General features: G+C 59.0%; 1 protein-coding gene across 1 annotated transcript; it reads left to right on the forward strand.

Moving 5' to 3' along the window:
• Positions 1–2,869: 2,869 nt before the first annotated feature.
• KIF25 (kinesin family member 25) lies at positions 2,870–13,097 on the forward strand. Its single transcript, XM_032593354.1, has 7 exons — positions 2,870–3,063; positions 5,218–5,367; positions 8,738–8,914; positions 10,357–10,508; positions 11,659–11,811; positions 12,149–12,304; positions 12,761–13,097. Exons 1-7 carry the CDS (start codon positions 2,870–2,872, stop codon positions 12,913–12,915), a joined length of 1,137 nt encoding a protein of 378 aa, XP_032449245.1. The 3' UTR covers positions 12,916–13,097.
• Positions 13,098–14,271: the final 1,174 nt, after the last annotated feature.

Genomic DNA, 14,271 nt, shown 5'->3' on the forward strand with positions numbered 1-14,271 from the left:
TCTTTTCCCCGCTAATCTGAGCTGCTTCCTTTATCATACAGCTGGCACACGCGGGTCCAGTTCTAGACTTGTCTCGGGTGCCCTGGACGCCCCCTCCCCCGGCTCAGGTGCACGGTCACAGCACACGGAGGGTCCCCAGGGACAGCCCCACCCCCGCTCCTTCTCTCCCCGGGGTTTTCCTTTCTGTTCTGACCTCTTGTTTTGCCAACGCAATTGTATAATCACATTACCTGGCTCCAGAGAAAAACGTGATGGCATCTGTGGTATTTGGGGGTGTTTTTTTTTGGGAGGGGGAGTAAGGCAAGTTTATAAACTAACTTTGGAAAAGACTGACTTCCTCACAGAGTTGAGTCTTGCTGTCCAAGTACGTGGTCTGTCTTTTTATTTGCTTGAGTTGGGTTATGTCTTTTCAGGAGAGTTTTAGAGTTTTTCTCCGTGTAAAGGATAGTGGACATGCTCATGAGGGTTATGGCGGGTTTTTTCAGTTTGCTTTCCTCCTGCCATCGATGGGAACTTCCTCCCACGGTATCTTCTGACGCAGCGTTCGTGGCACGAGTGTGACTGATGTTTGCACGGATCCACGAGGCCCGCCACCTCTCTCACTGCCCCTGCGCAAAGTCGCGTCCTTTGACTCTGGGGTGGCCGGTGCACGACCACACGTCACGTCCAGTGGAGTCAGTGTCCCGCCCGGATCTATGTCATCGCTTCCCTGTGTCCACCTGGGCTCCTGAGTAATGACTCGATACAGTGTTACCAAGTGCAGGTGGCACAGGACCCTTGACCTTGGCTTCACGTTGGTGGCAAAGACCTGAGTGTTTAAGTAAGACGTTCACAAAGCCTCAACTAGTTACTGTTTAGGAAAAGTTTGCCGACCCCTACTATAGATTCGAGATTTAGAAGACGTTTGGCCAGTGGCCATGGGAATGCCTTGTTTGAATCGTGATTTTTAAAAGCTGACAGGAAAAATAAGCCCACCGGAGAGCGGGAGAAACGTCAGAGAACGCTGGACGGCTTTGGGGGTGACAGTAAGGAATTACTGCTAGTTTTCCAAAATGTGGTGACGGTGACATTGTGATGTTTTTGGAACAGTCACGTCCTTTTCAGACACACATCGAAACATTTGCAGACAAAGCAGATGGACACGAGGCCAGCTTCAACCGGCTGCGGGCGGAGGGCGGGTTTGTGCAAAGTAGACGGGCCCTGGGGAGTTGGGGGACAAGTTAAAAAAGAGATTCAGGAGCTCAGCATCACACCCTTGCTCAAATGCCCTCCTGATCATGCATGATGACCCACATTGTATAAGGGATGCCTCTGAAGTTTAAAATTAATCCCGCTTTGGGGCTCCTGGGTGGTTCGGTCACTTAAGCGCCAACTTCGGCTCAGGTCATGATCTCACGGTTGGTGGGTTCAAGCCCCGCGTCTGGCTCTGTGCTGACAGCTTGGAGCCTGGAGCCTGCTTCAGATTCTTTGTCTCCCTCACTCTCTACCCCTCCCCGACTCTCTCTCTCTCTCTCTCAAAAATCCGGGCACCTGAGTGGCTCAGTCAGTTTTGAGTCCCGACTTCCACTCAGGTCATGATCTCACGGCTCATGGGTTTGAGCCCCACGTCGGGCTCTGTGCTGAGAGCTCGGAGCCTGGAGCTTGCTTCCGATTCTGTGTCTCCTTCTCTCTCTGCCCTTCCCCACTTGTGCTCTGTCTTTCTCTATCAAAAATAAATAAATGTAGGGACACCTGGGTGGCTCAGTTCGGTTAAATGTGCGACTTCGGCTCAGGTCATGATCTTGTGGTTCGTAGGTTCCAAGCTCCGCGTCGGGCTCTGTGCTGCTGACAGTTCAGAGCCTGGAGCCTGCTTCCGATTCTGTGTCTCCCCTCTCTCTCTGCCCCTCCCCGGCTCTCTCTCTCTCTCTCTCTCTCATCTCAAAAATCAGGGCACCTGAGTGGCTCAGTCAGTTTTGAATCCCGACTTCCACTTGGGTCATGATCTCACGGTTCATGGGTTCGAGCCTCATGTCGGGCTCTGTGCTGGCGGCTCGGAGCCTGGAGCCTGTTTCGGATTCCGTGTCTCCCTCTCTCTCTGCCCCTCCCCTGTCCATGCTCTTTCTCTCCCTCAAAAATAAATAAACATTAAAAAGTAAAATAAAATTAATCCTGCTTCTAGAGATAACAGGGATCAATTGGACATTATGAAACGTTTTAAAAATGGAAGAAGAGAAAAGTTTGGTTCCAGCCGAATACGAACCTGTATTTCAGGAGCCTAAGCTTGGATGCAGGGTGCACTCGATTCAGTACATCTGCTCCCGGCGTGCTTTGCGCGCTCGTAGTCTGGCACAAGGCGCCGCTCTGCGGCTGCATTCCGGTCTTGTTTCAAATTGTGCAGTGAACTGCATTTTTTGGAAGTCCTTCCTGCTTGGCTGTATTTGTGGGAGCTTCTAAACACAGAGCCACACTGATTCCCTCACACAGCAGACACCCGGTCCTGGTGCCCAGCTAACCTGGGGCCTAGGAAAACAATACTGTTTGTTAAGAGCTCCAGCATAAAAATCAAATACTGTGTATCAAATGTTGCCTGGAGTATGATTTTTACACTATTATTGTTGGACCCACTTAAGTGGAGCTAATTTAGTTCCGGGATAATTACATGGTATCCTTCCTTCCTTCCTTTCTTTCTTTCTTTCTTTCTTTCTTTCTTTCTTTCTTTCTTTCTTTTTTTCTTGCCTGCTTTTTCTTTCTGCTTTGCAAGCATTCATAATTTTGCTTATTGTGTTTTTATAACAGAGGAGACAATTCTTCCGTCTTCCTTAACCTCTGTTAGCTCGAAAGGGCATGGAATTAACCTTTTCTTGTTGAAGAAAAAAAAAGGATCTTGACGATGTTGGGGCTCATATGGGAAGTGGACGAAGATAGCGTTCTCGGCAGGTTTTCCTGTTTGGTTACTGAGGTAAATCTCTTTTTCTTCCAACTGTGCATCATCTTCCCTGTGCCTCTCAGAGTTTATGGCCCCGCGGAATCCCAGCAAGCGGTATTTGGGGATGTGTGCCCCCTGCTTACGTCACTCTTGGACGGGTGAGTTAAAATATCTCCCAGGTCAGTGACCACAGTTACAGGCAGATCTCATTCCTGCTACAGGATGAGTGTATCACGTTAGAGCCTGAGCATTTTATACAACGCAGAGCAACCCGTAGCCCCGTTGTTGATTAGTGGCCATGGGGGTGGGGGGGGCTGGGTGTGCCAGGAGAAGGACCAAGCGGGACTCGAGGGAGGGCGTCCGTGAGCACACCTGCCTCGGGTCCTAAAGATGTTCTAGTCACGTGGGTGCGGGCTGACGGCCGTGAGCACCTGCTCCGGTTCTCTCTGGGATTCTTTGTGCATTTTAGAATTTTCAGGAGGTCTGTGAAGCACGTTAACTCTAGATTGAGGAACTCACCAGCCCTTCGAGAAGGAGCCTCTGGCCCCGGGTCCCACCTTCGGAGTTGCTGTGTCTTCAGCAACGAGTGGAGCCAGGTTTGTGTCGCTGACACAGAACGCCAGGACTTCCTACTTCAGGGTGCCTGGAGGAACCCCAGTTTGGAGGCGGAGGCTGCGTGCAGTGTCCTGAAGAAGGCGTGTTTGTGTTTGCCCAGCAAAGGCTGCCACACGGCCAACGTCGGCAGCACGGAAGCTGTAACGACAGGGCTGTCTCCGCCCGCGGCGTTCTAGCATCCGAACGCACGGCGGGGGCCGGAGAGGGGGCCAGGTCCTCACGGGAGAGCCCGCGGGGCCCACCCTGCACTATGACAGCTTCTGCTGCAGCTCTTCTCCCGGAAGAGCTGAATGTGGGGGCTCTTATATCCTCCCCCAAAAGTTCTTCCACTGGGAGCCACGGAAGAGCTCTGTTTTCTTTTAAGCAGGCCTCTCTTTAGTAAGCAGGTTCCAGGAATAGAAAAGGCGTGGTGGTTGCACGATCGTCCCCAGAGCTGCCTTTCCATTTTAAATGCGAAACAGATGGCCTTGTCAAGTCCTGGGAGGCTTTCTTCAAGAGGCTTCCTTCCTCTCCACGTCCCTAAAGGGTTCGAAAGGTCCCCGTCAGGGCTCGCTTGTCTGCTGTGGTCCACGGTGTGCACACGGCCTGTCCTCGGGGCAGGTGCGGGGAGGCTCTTGTTACCGAAAACGCCGGGTGGTAGGCCTCCTGGGTCCCTGCTAAAGGCAGCAGCCGGTCAGAACACTCTGCAAGGTCCTGTGATCGAAGCAACAGCCTCTGTGAGTTTGGCTTGCTGGGGATCCTTCAGGCTGTCCATCGATTAAAGGTCGATCAGTTAAATCAGCGTCTGTGAGGTGGGCCCTGAGCCACCTCTGAGGTGCACGGTCTCACCTCCCCCGTGACGTGACGGGGGTCAGGGCTTAGCATTCCGCCCCTGGAGGTCTGGGTCACCTGTGCCCGCACAGCCCCGCCTATAAATCCCTATCATTTATCTATTTATATCATATCCTGTAAATTTACATCTATTTCAAATACTGTTTCCGTGTTCCCATCTTTCCGTTGTTTCGGGCTGAAGAAACAGCTGGAAGGAACTGTAGAGGGCCAGCCACCGTCCGTGTCCCCTGGGACGTGACCCGTCTGTGGGGTGTGGGGGGCCGCTCGCCTGTCAGAAACGCTGTGGCACACACCGGCTGACCGTGGGTGTGGAAACACCCAGCCCCTTGAACTAACAAAGCACAAGAATATGCAACGATCGTTACGCACGATGCTGTCAGCAATGCCCCGGGTCATGTGCGTGATGGGGAGATATCGTAGGACGGCCCAGGACAGCGTGCAGACCTCTGAGTCATTCCGCGTGCATCAGAAGCCCCAGCTGACCGGGCTGCACGGAAGGTGGACGGGGACAAGGGGGGGTCTCGCTCAGGCTGGAATCCCCGCGCGCACCTTGAGCGCAGGGCGCCAGCAGCGGGCGCCTGGAGGAAACACGGAGTCGCCGAGGAGAAGCAGGTGCCGATGAGATACGTGCTGTGTGTGTGTGGACGTGACTGTGGTTGAATCCAGTGCTCTGAACCACACGGCTGCAGGATTGTGCACAGAAGAGCTGCAGTTCTAGGAAAGCCTGACTCGTAAGGGCTGGAGAAACGGACTGCAGAGCAAAGTGTGTGGCATTGTCCATCCAAGTCAACATTTTTCTTAGAATCCAGTCAGGGCAGGAGACGCGCTGCGCACTCTCCGGCACTCAAATCCGTGTTGGGTTTTAGGTACAACGTTTGCATCATGGCTTACGGACAGACGGGATGTGGCAAGAGTTATACCATGCTGGGCCCACAGTCCACAGGGGAGCCCGTCCCGCCGTGGGAACCGCACAGCGACCTGGGAGTCCTGCCCAGGGCTGCCGGAGAGCTCTTCAGGTACCTGGGGGGCAGCGAGCGGGGGACCAGAGCAGCGGGGGTGGGGGGACGGGAGGGTGCGGAGACCACACCCGGTGCTCCTCCCAGGACCCACGACAAACCACGCAGTGTTCAAACACGCCACGCCTCGGTACCACGGACGCTAGAAAGTCTTAAGGCACATTTACGTCGAAACGCTTCGTTAAGAGAAAACTGCTGGAAGGAGATCCCTAGCTAGACAGCTTCCCTGGCCGGGAGAGGGCCACGCACGGAGTTTTTTCCGTTCTAGAATGGGAAGGGGACCGAGGGAAACCTCCGTTGTCCTCTCCTCGCCTCCTGGCCCTGGAAAGAGTAGACACATCTGGTTTACTTCTTTGGAGTTACAGGGAGCTGGGCACGTTGGGGACGCTCCTGTCCCGTGAACACGTCCCCACAAGGGACCCGCTGCATATTATGGTTTTACCAACACAATTACTCTTGGAAACAGATAGCAGCAGGCCGTCCTCCGCAGCCCAAGTCACCAGGGAATTCTGGAACAGAGCTGTGGTCCCACACTCCACCCCCTTGGCCCAGACACCAGCCCTCCCTGCCTTCAGGGAGCCGCTCTGCAAGATACACCTTCCTGGGGTGTCTAGGTGGCTCGTTCAGTAAGCATCCGACTTCAGGTCAGGATCTCGCGGTCCGTGAGTTCGAACCCACGTCGGGCTCTGTGCCGGCAGCTCGGAGCCTGGAGCCTGCTTCCGATTCTGTCTCTCCTTCTCTCTCTGCCCCTCCCCTGCTCATGCTCTGTCTCTCTGTCTCTCTGTCTCTCTCTCTCTCTCAAAAATAAACATTGGGGTGCCTGGGTAGCTCAGTTGGTTGAGCGACCGACTTCGGCTCAGCTCAAGATCTCAGGGTCTGCGAGTTGGAGCCCCACGTCGGGCTCTGTGCCGGCAGCTTGGAGCCTGGAGCCTGCCTCCGATTCTGTCTCCCTCTGTCTCTGCCCCTCCCCTGTTCACACTCTGTTTCTATCTCCCTCTCAAAAATGAATAAACACAAAAAAGAATTTTAAAAAAAGACACGCCTTCTCACGTTTGCACCCCACTGACTGCAGCCGTGTGCACTGTGTTCCCATGAAGACGTGGCTCCTTGCCCTGAGATTCGGTTTTTGTCCCTGTGTTTCCTTGCCCGGCCCTTCTGTGTCTTAAAATCAGAGCCAAAGACATAAGAACTCCCACACAGCCCAATATTTTGGTGCCTCTTCAAACCGATATTCTTTAAATATTTGTGCACACAGACACGTTCATTTATTAAGTTTACTGACCAGCTGTCAGCACAGGTGAGGTTGTGCTGTGTAACAACCATTGTAGAAACCTCAGTGGCCGCGAGGCCAGTGAGGGGGCCTGCCCCTCCTGAGGGTGCGCGTTGTCAGAGATGGGGGAGGAGGGCCCGTGGCCAGCCCTGGCCTCCCCCCACCCCCGCCCCGGGGAGGAGCACATCAGTCCCCAGGGTGGGTGGGGGGCTTGTGGACAGCGGCTCAGCCTGCCCACCGCAGGTCACAGAGACCTCCATGTGGGGACACTGAATTTCAAGGGGCTAGAACCCCAGCGGGTGTCATGGGCGTCCTCAGAGGAGCCAGGCCGGGGCTGGCCCGAGAGCCGACGGCTTCTCCCCCAGGGAAGCCTCCCCGGGCAGCGGCCTGTGGCTCTCCCAGCTGTCACATGGAAGGAGGGACACGGCAGGGACCCGGGAGTCAGGGAGAGGACCCGCGGCGGATGCCCCGGGGAGGGGCCCCGGGGAAGCGGCCGGTCCAGCCTCTGTGCCCCTCACTGGAGCCTTCGGACCCCGGGCGTTGATCTTGGAGGATGTTTTCGTGAACCTTTCACCCTAAAGAATCTTGGTCTCGGACGGCCGAGGTTACCAAGGGCGGCCCTGCCATTGTAAACAGGATGACGGCCACCCGGGGACCTCTCGGGCCCTCCTGAGCCCGGGGCTCCCATCGCGTCCTTCCTGGGTGATCTCAGCCGATCGGCAGACGTCGGGAGGGTTTTCTGGCCGCCGGACCGAGGGCACGAGGGATTCACAGGGTGAGCGTGGTGACTTTCCGCCCTCAGAAAGTCCAGAGTGAAAGCAGCCGGACGGTGACGATCCAGCAGCACGTGCGGAGGAAGGAGGGGAGGGGAGGGGACACCCGCCCTGCCTCAGTGCCCCCCTTTGGAACCTCGCGGGGCCTCGCACACCTGTGTGTAAGACGCATCACACTGTGCTGTAACTGGAACACGCGTACTTGCCAGCCACACACCGGCTTCTTCGAGGCCAAGACCGAACCGCCTTTCAGCACTGTTGGCAGAAGCCAGCGAACTGAGGTACAAATGAATCAATCGAGGACCTAATTTCCCGGAAGAAGATCTTCACTTGAGCTCTCCCTGTATCGTGTGGATGAGAGACTTCTAATCCGGGTTTTGTGACAGCCAGAGACACGGCCCGTCACCCGGGGCAGGGAACCACGCCGAGGTCACATTTGTGATTTTCTGGCGTGAGGAGGGGACACGTGGCCCCCACCCAGCGGTGTCTCCGGCTGGAGGGTCACTCTGCTCGAGTCCCCCGGGGAGACCCCAGCACCGAGAGTAATCCCAATCCGAGGTCTGTGCCAGGAATTCTCTTCCCGGGAGGATTTATTTTTCTCTCATTTTACCTTTTTTCATTTTCGTGACCGTGTCACCAGGAGACAATAATTGCTCATTTTCTTCTTGGCTCCCTCGTGGCTCCTGAGGAAACCCCTGAGCCGGCAGTGCCTGGATTAGACACACCCAGACTGCGTTTTCCCGAAGTGCCAGGCCGCCCACACGGCCTCCAGCCCGGGGCCAGGACTCCCTTACGGACGGGAAGGCATCCTAGCCAGAGTGAAATGGGCCTTAACTGTGTGGGTGTCGGGGAAGCCGTGACCCCCACAAGACACGGGGGGGCCTCAGTGGTGAGGGGCTGTGCGGGTGGCCACTTTCCCCCTGGGTGGGGTTGTGGGTCTGTCTCCAGGCGTGTGGACGAGGCTAGCCCCAGTTTTGGAACAGTGCTGGAAATCCTCTGGGCTCCCGTGCGGGGATGAGACTCGGGGGCAGGGGGGCTTTCCGAGTCGAGGCCACGAGTTCTCTGTGCCTCTTCTCCTCGTGGGCTTGGGATCCTAAGGGTACCGAGGGCCAGAATCGTTGATTTAGATACAACTCAGATAAAATCGCTGTTCCCAAGGCCGGTACTTACCCTACAATGTAAAGAGAACATTCCAGTCTTCCTGCATGCTTGTGCTGTTAGTAAGATGCTGCCCTAATGCCGAGTGTTGTCACCTCCTTCTGAAAGCCATTCTTCCACAGCTTTCTCCAAGGGGTTACCCAAGTCCCTTGTGTCCCCCCATCCCCAGGCTTATCTCAGAAAACCCGTCAAGGAGCCTAAAGGTTGACGTGTCCATAGTGGAAGTTTATAATAACGACATTTTTGACCTTCTGGCCAAAGACGGTCGCACAGCAGCGTCTGGGCCCAAGCGTGAGGCGCTGATCGCCCAGGAGGCAAAGCAGGAGGTCTGTCTGCTGACCCGAGAGTGAGTATTCTGCGTGGCCCTTCAGCCGCTGCCCCTCACGGGACCCCAAGCAGAGCTGGTCACGCCTCCCTGACGGGCCCTTCATCCCAGGGACCACACGGCGCTTTTGTGCTTAGGGTGTGTTCCGCATTTTTCAATTCGCCTTAGAAATTATCTTTTTTTTTTTTAATTTTTTTTTTTTTTCAACGTTTATTTACTTTTGGGACAGAGAGAGACCGAGCATGAACGGGGGAGGGGCAGAGAGAGAGGGAGACCCAGAATCGGAAGCAGGCTCCAGACTCTGAGCCATCAGCCCAGAGTCCGACGCGGGGCTCGAACTCACGGACCGCGAGATCGTGACCTGGCTGAAGTCGGACGCTTAACCGACTGCGCCACCCAGGCGCCCCAGAAATTATCTTTTTTAAATGACAATTAAAACAGACAAGTCCGTTAACCTTTTAAAATATCTTGATGAGGGGCGCCTGGGTGGCGCAGTCGGTTAAGCGTCCGACTTCAGCTAGGTCACGATCTCGCGGTCCGTGAGTTCGAGCCCCGCGTCGGGCTCTGGGCTGATGGCTCAGAGCCTGGAGCCTGTTTCCGATTCTGTGTCTCCCTCTCTCTCTGCCCCTCCCCCGTTCATGCTCTGTCTCTCTCTGTCCCAAAAAATAAATAAACGTTGAAAAAAAAAATTAAAATATCTTGATGAAAATTTGATAGAACATGTTCTATTCCTGAAGAGGGAACGAGCTCGGAGAAATGGTCTTGCCCACCGTCCCTCGGTCAAGTACAGAAGCCCTCATTCCACTTGCACGCACCAATGATTAATCACCTTGTAAGAAAGGACGTCCCCTTGTGTTGATTAAATATGCTCCTAAAGCTCCTAAATATGCTCCTGAATCCACGTCTGGGGGGTGGGGGGAGGCTGGGTCCCCTTGGTGATGAGGGTTAGGGCAGCGAGCCTGGGGTCCCAGAGTTAGTAAGTGAAGGGTCTGCAGCTGTTTCCAGTGTCTGAAAAAACCTACAGGAAATGATGCCTTTGGCTACAAATTTGCACAAAGTAAGCAGAACTTTCAGCTTTTGTCTGATAGACTGAACAAAATCGCTCCTGCTGATGGGAACCTCTGCTTAGGTGTTAGTCACTAACTAGAACAGGGAAACAGACTCTTCCTGGAGTCCGTGGGGGCGTAATAAATAAAGGGATGCTTGATGTTCAAAAGGTTGAGAACCTCCACTGGGCCCCCCCAGACGGTTGAATATTTCAGAGTGAAGCAATTCACAATAAGTAAGCCGGGCGTCAGAAAAGGAGAACGTCTGATTTGCTACGCCTTTTGTCTAAGCTGTGCTCCAGACCGCTCTCACAGTGGGCACACTTGGTTTACGTGGGCCGAGGGTGGAGGGCGTCCCTCGCGTTGCCGGGGGCCCGCTCCCCCTCCCCCCCCCCCCCCCCCCCCCCACTCTGCCAGGCCCGTCCACAGTGCCGCGGAGTTCACGGCGCTCGCTGCTGGGAGCCTGCAGCTCAGGGCGGAGCTGGCCACCTCAGTGCACGCCAATTCTTCCAGATCCCACCTGATAATAACGGCGACTCTGACCACAGCCCCCGCCTGTGGCAGCCCCGGTAAGTGGCCCTGCGCGCCTGGTCCGGGCACGGAATGAAATCCACGCAAAAGGAAAGGAGCCCGTGCACCTGCGGGCTCTGAGGCATCATCGCACGGGCCCCGGCTGGGAGTGGCGAACACATGGGCAGGCTCTGGAACCAGGCTGGGGGGAAAGGGGATGGAGGGGAGGTTCTTCGTTAACCAGGAGCGGGCGTGTTTGCATCTGGGCACGCGGTGCACAGGTCACCTGTGAGACTGCAGATGCGATGTGGGCTTAGAAGGTCGCAAACCCGAGTTGCCAGGGTCTGTGTCGCGGTGAGGACGAGGACCAGGGCCGCGCACACGGGCCGCCCGCACGACCCTCCCAGCACCGGGGCACTGCCCGGCCATCAGGCCCCGAGGCTGGGAAGGACGGAGCCCGAGGAGCCTGACTTCTGCCAGCTCACGGAGCCAGAGCTCACCCGCAGAGGACGGCTGGGGCAGGGCCCAACTTCACACGGCGGTGACACCGACGCCCGGTGCCAGCGGGTCAACGCTCACTCTGCCTGCAGGCCGGTGTGGGCGGCCCGCTCCCGCCCGTGACTGCCCTGCGCCCCTGAGCTCGGCCTGACTGGTCCCAGGAGGGGCTCGCCCGCAGGGAGGGGACATCTGTCCGGGAGCCCACGGTCGGTCTCCACATGTGGAAACGCAGCGGAGACCAGGGTGGCTTTTGTGTTCGTTTTTGTCCCATTCTGTGTATTTTTAATGTTTTCCACGGTGAGCATACACTACTTAGGTTTTTAAAAACTCTCTTGAAGAAGCCGTCTTGGGAATAGCACGCGATGAGGTGGACACACACACCAGAGGGAGGCACGGGTCTGTCGGGATTTCTCAGGAGGATTCCGAGACAAACGGTGGGGCTCACAGGCTTTTCGGACTGGGTTTTAATCACTGTCGTGACCGAACATTTCCAACAATGTCACTCTGTTCGTGGGACGAGGTGGGCGCGAGCCCCAGCTTCCGCAGCGGTGGCCTCCCTCCGGAAGCCCCTCCCCGCCGCAGCCCTGCCCGCCTGCAGGGGGAGTGAGTGCCTGTCCGGAGGGTGGCGCTCCGGGCAGAAGTCCGGCTCCACAGCGCCACTGAGGGAGGCTTCGTGGACCCCCCTCCTAGGTGCGCGTCACCCCCGTGCAGCTGAGCAGCAGGCCAACGGGCCGCGGCCCGAGGGAAGCAGGCGGAGCGCGTCGGGGGGCAGAGCCTGGCCTGGGGCCCTGGGGGCCCAGCGACCCGCGGAGCAGGTGCACGCCAAGCTTCAGCTCGTGGACCTGGCAGGCAGCGAGTGTGTGGGTGAGCGCAGGGCAGGCACCTCTCTGGGGCCAGCGGGCCGCGCGGGCCGTGGGTGCCGGGCACTGTTCCCTTCCGCTGTCTTCTCTCCCGTCCCGCCGTGGGCGCGGTCTCACCACCGCCCCCAGACGTGAGAACCCCCAAGCCGTGCTGTTCTCCGCGGCTCTTGCCCACCTGTTCCTGGTGAGGTGCACTGGGGGTCTCCCCGGCCGGTGTGCCCCCCACGCAGCGCACGCGCCCTGAGACGTCCCGGTTTTGCTCTTCCTGGCTCGTTCCTTGACATTGTTAAAGGCTTTGTCGCACATCCTAACTGTGTGGCCGGGTCTTTGCACTTGCCCAGGTGTGTCTGGAGTGACAGGATCGGCCCTGAGGGAGACTTCGTTCATCAACCGGAGCCTGGCGGCCCTCGCGGATGTCCTGGGGGCCCTGGCGGAGCGTCGAGGCCACGTCCCGTACCGGAACAGCAAGCTTACCCACTTTCTCCAGGACGTTCTCGGTAAGGGAACTCCCCTGGGACGCGACCCGGGTCGGTGTCCTACCACCCTGTCCCCTGCCCCGGGCACACCCGCTCCCCCTGGACATGTCCCCCCGGGGGACTTCCTGGCTCCCCGGGTCACTGTCGTCCCTCCCACAGCATTTCTCGGTCTTTCCTCGGCTCCCTGTTCCCCCTGGTCTTTGCTGTTCCTTCAGAGCTGCTCAGCCTTGCCCGTCGTCCGAAAAGCGAGGCAGCTTCTGCGGGGACCTGGGTGCTGGGGCTCGGGGAGGGTGCCCCGCCCTGCAAGGCCGACCCCGCGGCCCGCGCCCCCAGCAGGAGGGACTCGGCCCCGCCACCGCTGGGGGCCGGGCCCGAGTCCCTGCCGGCGGTGCCCCAACCCCACGCGGCCTCAAGTCGTGTAGAGACGCCGTCTTTCCTCGGGGTCCTTTCCACCTGCTGCTCCGTCCTGTCATAAAGGTGGGGACGCGAAGCTGCTGGTGATCCTGTGCGTGTCCCCCTGCCGGAAGCACGTGGCCGAGACGCTGCGGTGCCTGGGGTTTGGGGCCCGGGCGAGGCAAGTCCAGCGCGGCCAAGCCAGAGGGGGCAGTCCTGCCCCCCGAAAACCCAGGTGACGAAGAAGCGGAGGCCGGGTTGCACGTGGCAATGGGCTCCCCCCCCCCCCCCAAAACCAGTTTCCTGTTGTCACTTGACGACGTCCGTGCCCGAAAATGAGCTCATTTGTTCCGGACTTCCTTCCGCCTGTTTTCAAGGAAACGGCCACACACGCCGACCCGTCAAGGCGGCAGAGACTCCCAGGCGGATGCGGGCATGTCCGAGGCGCCCCTCGGGGTTGGGGGACTTGGGGCGCTCTCGGGGGCAAGCACGGGGAGCCGCGCTGTGTGCGGCCGGAGGGGGGTGCGCAGACCCGGCAAGGCCCCGGGATTGGAGCGCCGAGTCCGGGACCACGGCCGCGTGGCCAGGACGGGTTCCTCCGCCCCCAAAGCCCCTCCTGTCACCTGCGAGCCGCCGCACAGCAGCCGTCGGGGCGCGGCCGTCTCGCTCCTCCTCCTGACGGCCTGCCCGCAGGCCGACGTCCCAGAGCCGGGCGTGACGCGTGACGCGTGACGCGTGACGCCGCTCCGGGCGGTGCGGCCGAGGGCAGCGGGCTGACTGACGCACAAGCGCGCATGGCACCGCGTCGGCACGGCGGCGGCTGGAAAGCGTGCCGAGACGCGGCGCAGGCGTGGCCAGGCCGACGCACCCACCACGCGCGGGTCTGCGTTCGCGCCCGTGCGGCTCAGACGCGGCTTCCGGAGTCACGGTGGCGCCTGGGTCCGTAGCGCAAACGGCCTCGCTGTGAGGAGACTGCGCTCAGGCCTCGGCCCGAGGCACGGGGGCGGAGGGAGGGCGCGGTCCCCGGCGACGGGGCGCAGACGGACGGACGGTCCCGCGCCCTGCGTGTGTCCGCCCGGACGGCGCGCTTCCCCGCAGCCCCGCGTCCCGTGCCCGCCGCCCCGGACGCCCCTGGGGACCGGGGGCTCCGGCCTCTCAAGGCTGCAGCGGTGGAGGCCCGGCTGTGGGGGCGCCACGGCACCGGGGCCCGACCGCGCAGTGACAGGTGCGTCCGCGGGAGAGCGAGCGAGCGCACGGCCCGGACGCGCCCTCAGGGGCTCTGCGGGCACTTGGCCGTGGCCGCCCGAGCCCCCAGGTTCTCAGCCGTCGCCGTTCCGTGTCGGCGGTGATGACGCAAACCTCCGGTCTCTGACGCGGTGGCGCATTTGGCCAAGTCAGGAAACGCTTCATCTGCGGACAAAGAGGAACCGAGCCCTGGCCTCAGGGCGGGCGTCACTGTGGGGGCGCCAGAGAACGACCCGGGGCTCGGGGCCTCGTGAATCCCCGACCTGCCCCTGGCCCCCCGTGCGGCTCTGGGGGCTGCACACAGCACGGCCTGGCTGTGTCTCCGTCACCCCACAGGGCCCGGTGTCTCC

The sequence above is a fragment of the Lynx canadensis genome, chromosome B2, assembly GCF_007474595.2.
Source record: "Lynx canadensis isolate LIC74 chromosome B2, mLynCan4.pri.v2, whole genome shotgun sequence".
NCBI lineage: Eukaryota > Metazoa > Chordata > Mammalia > Carnivora > Felidae > Lynx > Lynx canadensis.